The sequence below is a fragment of the Monopterus albus genome, unplaced genomic scaffold (assembly GCF_001952655.1).
Source record: "Monopterus albus unplaced genomic scaffold, M_albus_1.0 scaffold528.1, whole genome shotgun sequence".
Taxonomy (NCBI): domain Eukaryota; kingdom Metazoa; phylum Chordata; class Actinopteri; order Synbranchiformes; family Synbranchidae; genus Monopterus; species Monopterus albus.
The window spans coordinates 191204-196195 of NW_018128408.1; the positions used below are offsets into that span (position 1 = coordinate 191204).

The 4992-nt window shown below is 40.5% G+C and overlaps 1 protein-coding gene across 1 annotated transcript in view; it reads right to left on the reverse strand.

Moving 5' to 3' along the window:
* LOC109952995 (V-type proton ATPase subunit d 1-like) overlaps positions 1 to 4281 on the reverse strand; it is a 12429-nt gene extending 8148 nt beyond the window's left edge. The window contains 6 exon segments of the mRNA XM_020588332.1: positions 84 to 161; positions 496 to 575; positions 1405 to 1583; positions 2065 to 2207; positions 2210 to 2238; positions 4044 to 4281. Coding sequence (XP_020443988.1) covers positions 84 to 161; positions 496 to 575; positions 1405 to 1583; positions 2065 to 2207; positions 2210 to 2238; positions 4044 to 4170 — 636 coding nt within the window. The 5' untranslated portion in view covers positions 4171 to 4281.
* Between the last annotated feature and the right edge of the window lie 711 nt (positions 4282 to 4992).

A 4992-nucleotide genomic window follows, 5' to 3' on the forward strand; every position in this document is an offset into this window, starting at 1 on the left:
ATATATTTTGTAATTCTTTGTAGGAAATCACCAATTTGATGTTGTGTGTATTTATTGTCAGTGATCAAACAGAGCAGACTCACCTCCAGAATAGGACACATGGTGTCGGCCGTGGTTCCTCCCAGGTTGGAGCAGAACTTATAGAAAGCCTCCAGATAAGCCTGAGAGCGCACGGCACAAATGTATTTTTGCAACCAATAAACAACACATTTTATTTACAGAGGTTTTCAAGACACTTTACAGGATTGATTAAATTAAAGACAAATAAATACTTGTATAAGCAAGTTCATCTCGGTTCTCAGTGTTTAAAAAACTACATATTAAATGATTACATATTAAACTAAAGATCAAAAAATGCCTGTAAGTTACATGCACTCTAACTGTTGTCACAGTTCATCCTGCATTTATTCTGTAAAGTACTGTGAAAATACTAATACTAAAGTGCATCATTAAGTTGGTTTATCATTAACAGATGTTTACTATAATACACTTTACCTTGTAAAGGGTGTTACGAATGATTTCAATGTTCATCTCATCCAGGTCCTGTTCAGATATGCAGTCCTGGAAGAACGCGGCTGAAAAGACAAGAGGTAACTGTTACTGCTACATTTTGGCACCATCCCCTGTTCAGCGTGAGATGTTACTGTTAGGGCTGTCCCGAATGGCAATGGTTGGCCTCCAGATGTTCAGTGATAATAGTCGGTGAATGTTCAAATATCCAGCGCGTGGTGGGGGTGGGGTTAATGGGTTGACATTGTGGTGCAGCTAAAAGTACCTCTTTCTCCATCTGGCAGTACTTTAGGTTCAAAAAAACAAAACACAAAGCTAATGAAAATTATTATGCAATATTTAGTGCAACAGACGAACAGATGACTGATCTTCATAACCATTTATGTGCACCCAGAAGGTGCTACGTTTCCATCTTTGATGTAAGATCAACTGATAATTTTACCTGTGAATACGTCTCACTCTGTTGGAACGACAGAGAAGCGCTCAGTTCACTCTGATTATTCAGTGGTGTAAACAATCCTTAGCTAACAGCAGACAGCATTGTTGTCAGTCTGTCTGCCGGCTGCAGCGAGTTCACGAACCCAACAGCAGCGAGTTTCATTTTGTCCTGTCATCAATTTAAGTCAAGGAGTTAGCATTAGTTAGCAACAGCTGGTATGACCATGCTAGTTGCCATTTTAACCAAAGTCACAGACGACCAGCAGAAGGTGCTACCTGGACAATCTCCACATGGAACTTACAAACAAGACAGTAGGTCCTGTGCAGCAGGGGGGTGGGGAGGTGCCAAATATTTGAATACTAAAATTGAAAACCGATTACCTAAGCAACTGACAAATATCCGAACAGTAGGATATTCAGGTCCAGCCCCAGTTACTATTCAGTGGAGGCACATACCCAGGGGCGTGTCCACCAGGATGGCATTATAGAGCTCGGCAGGGGTCTGGGCGATGTTGACTGCCTCCATCTGCTCAAAGCTGCCCAGCGGGTGGCACTTTGGCACCAGCTCCGAGATGGCCCGCTGGTGCAGAGTGCCCGTGATCAGCAGGATGACGTTATCGATCATATAGCTGTACCTAAAGTGACCCGGTGTACGGGAAGGGATTGTCACAACAAAGCAGAGAAGTCAGTTCTGCCTGTAGCATATTTGCTCTGTGAACAGCTTTTTGACCATTTCCTGCCTTTGACCACAGAGCTGCTACAACAAGACTGAAGTTTTCTTGTAAACAATACGTATTTATATTCAGTCATGCTCACCATAACACAGTGAGTAGCCCTGACAAACATGCTTGTTTCCTTCCTCGTTAATTGTATTAAATGTATATATCCATAATTATTAACATAAGTGATAAAAACAATACAATATTTCTGACCACATTTCCCATTCTTATTTACAGCACAACCACCCAAGCTGACAGACCTAGAGCAAAGGCCACACAGTGTCACACATCACTGACTGCACCTATTAATAATGTTATTAAACATTTAAAGATAATTAAGACTAAATTAACATAAAGTGTTAACAGCTCAAGAAGTTAGACCCTATGTTCCACCTACGTGATGAAGTCCATGAAGCTGGCCAGCGGCTCGTATGACTGGTTCCTCATGTGGCGAAACTCCACCACCATCTTCTCCTTCAGCTTGTCATCGATAACAGACACAGTGAGGGGAGAGGCCTCATTTGCCAGGAAGCTGCCATAGAGTCTGTGCTCTGCAGGTGGAGCTTCAGATCTGCAGGAGACATGGGCAGAGACCACAGTGGTGATCAGAACACCTCTGATCTGAAAGACCAAAAATTAAACTGCAAAACAAGTGAGCTAGAGCTAAAAAAGGTCCATTAAACAATTAATTGTTTGGGGAAAAACAGCAACTATTTTAATAGTTTGTGTAAACGTTTTAAAAAACTACCACAAATAATGGTTTCAGCTTTTTAAATTTGCTGCTTTTCCTTGTCATACCAAAAAAGTATATTTATAGACCAAACAATCAGTGAACTGAAAATAATCAGCACATTAATCAATAATGAAAATAACTGTTGGCTGCAGCCTTAAAATCACACATGCTGACATTTACCTGGTCAGCAGTAAAGGCCAATGTCTCAAGAGTAGCCTAATTTTGCATGTTTCAGCTAATTCTCTACAGATCGTGTACACCTCTTGTCCTCTGCTGTTAACTTGATGAGGACTGTATACAGACAATGTGTCTCCTTTCATCCACTAGTGAGGAACCTCTCTGGGAGTCTCTACACAAATATGAACACTGTTGCACACACAGCCCAGCTGCTAACCTGAAAGACACTTATGCAGGCCACATACCTGAGACATATTTCTGATTGGTCCCAGCTAGTGGGGTGATAGGTGACCAGTGTTATACAAAACCTGACTGTTACTTCTTTCCTTTGTCACTCACCAACTCTTTGCACTGAGTGTGTGACCTCTTGATCCAGATACCAGTATTGTGCTTATGCTATTGTCTAGCTGCTTAATAAACCACACAAAAAACTTGGAAGCCTCTTCATCAGTTTCCATAACATATAGGACATTTGCATTTAATTTACTTGTCTAAAATTCATCTATAATAAAATAATGTTTCATTAGAACCATAGCACATATCTGACAATAGTCAGATGAAACATAAAGGTGCACAGTCACTATACTACCTCAGCCCTAGAATTACATTGCTGCTATGTGGTAATACTGACCAACTCACTTACAAGTGCATAATAACTGGAACGATACTAATACTTGAAGTAAAACTATATGCCCTCTGTGACTGATATTCTTATTTCTCATGTATATAATCTCACAGAGTAGGGAATAAAATTACACCTGCTTAACTGTACACAAAAACAAGTAGCATTTACTCCAAATAAACTCATTTTTCATCAGAAAAAATGTCTGTGCAGATTCTCAGTCATCCAGGTCAGAGTAAACTGAAAACAGTTAGCTTTAACTCACCTTCCAGGGTCTCGCACTGAACGAGGTTTAAATAATCCGCCTGTGACAGTATTCCAGCTTTAAGTGAAACGTCTTCGATCTAGAAATCTAAGTCCAGTTGATTTTTTTTTCTAAGGTTTTTTCAGTTCATCAGAAAAAAGTCACAATCAGTTCCTACCAACAATAAAAGCGTATTGTTAAAACTATGGAATCATGTTACTTTGTCAAAAGAAAAACGTTCCTGTTGTAATCTCACTTCCTCTAAAAATACATCGTTGACCAATAAATGATGTTACAGTTAGCTGTAGTAGCTTACGCTAGCTTTTGTTACCTAGCTTGCAAACGTAGAAAACCGAATCATGAACAATTGGTCCTATTTAATCAGTGAAAAATGACAATGCGAGGTTTGGTGGCCGCAACTAAATGACAACGATAATGTTACAACGTGGTATGCTGGATATCTCGATTAAAACCAACACTACCGTTAATGTAAACCGAGCTAAGCTAACAACCTTTGAGACTGACGGCTTGTGTAGGCTAGCTAACGTTAAAAGAATTAGCCCCGGTGGCTAGCTATATTAACAGTTAGCTTTAACTCACCTTCCAGGGTCTCGCACTGAACGAGGTTTAAATAATCCGCCTGTGACAGTATTCCAGCTTTAAATCCTCTGACCAGCCCCTCCAGGTAGCCGTTATCTACGTTAAAATACAACTCGGAGAAAGGCATCCCGTCTCACCGTCAGAGCCGTCTCTACCACAGAAGAACCGTCCGTTCGGTTAGGTAGCGTTAGCATCAGCTGACTGAGCCACGTGACCCTCACCTGACCAGTCATCTGCCCTACGCTTGTGTGTATGTGTGCGCGCGCGCGCATTACCCGCGCTTCCGCTACTAATTGTCACAACACAGAAGTATTTATGTTTATAGTACACAACAAAACAGAGTACACCCTTGGTCAGTAATACTAAAATGTTAGGAAGGCCCATAGAGTGTAGGAGCACAGTCTGTACAGTCTAATCACAATCCGGTCCATTTGATACAAATCTATTTGTTAAAATAAAGAAGAATCAAGCCAGTTTATGTGAAAAACAAAAATGTGGCTATAATTTTTTAAAATCCATATTTAGACAAGGACACTTCAACATGTGAACTACAAGCACTGGGATTTGAACCTTCAATCTTCTAGCTGAAAACCACTCCTCTACCCACTACACCACTATTGCCCATTTATGAAGCAACTGCAGCCCAAGTCAGCCTGCACTCTAGTAGTGAGATTTCATTCTTTGAATTTTTAATGCTTTGTACATCCACCTTTATTTTGGGTGATATCTTGAATCCTCCTTAGCATGGATAATACCAGTCTTGTACAAATCTGTGGAGAGATGTTCAGTCATTCTTCAGAGACATTCAGCTGCTCTTTGCTGGTGGGGTTTTGTTGCTCTGCCTTCAGCTATAAAATACTCCAAAGGTCAGGTGAGGGGACATCCTTGTCCTGGTCACAGTTTTCACTTTCTTGTCTTTAAAAAAGTCTTTTGTGATTTTTGTGTTTTG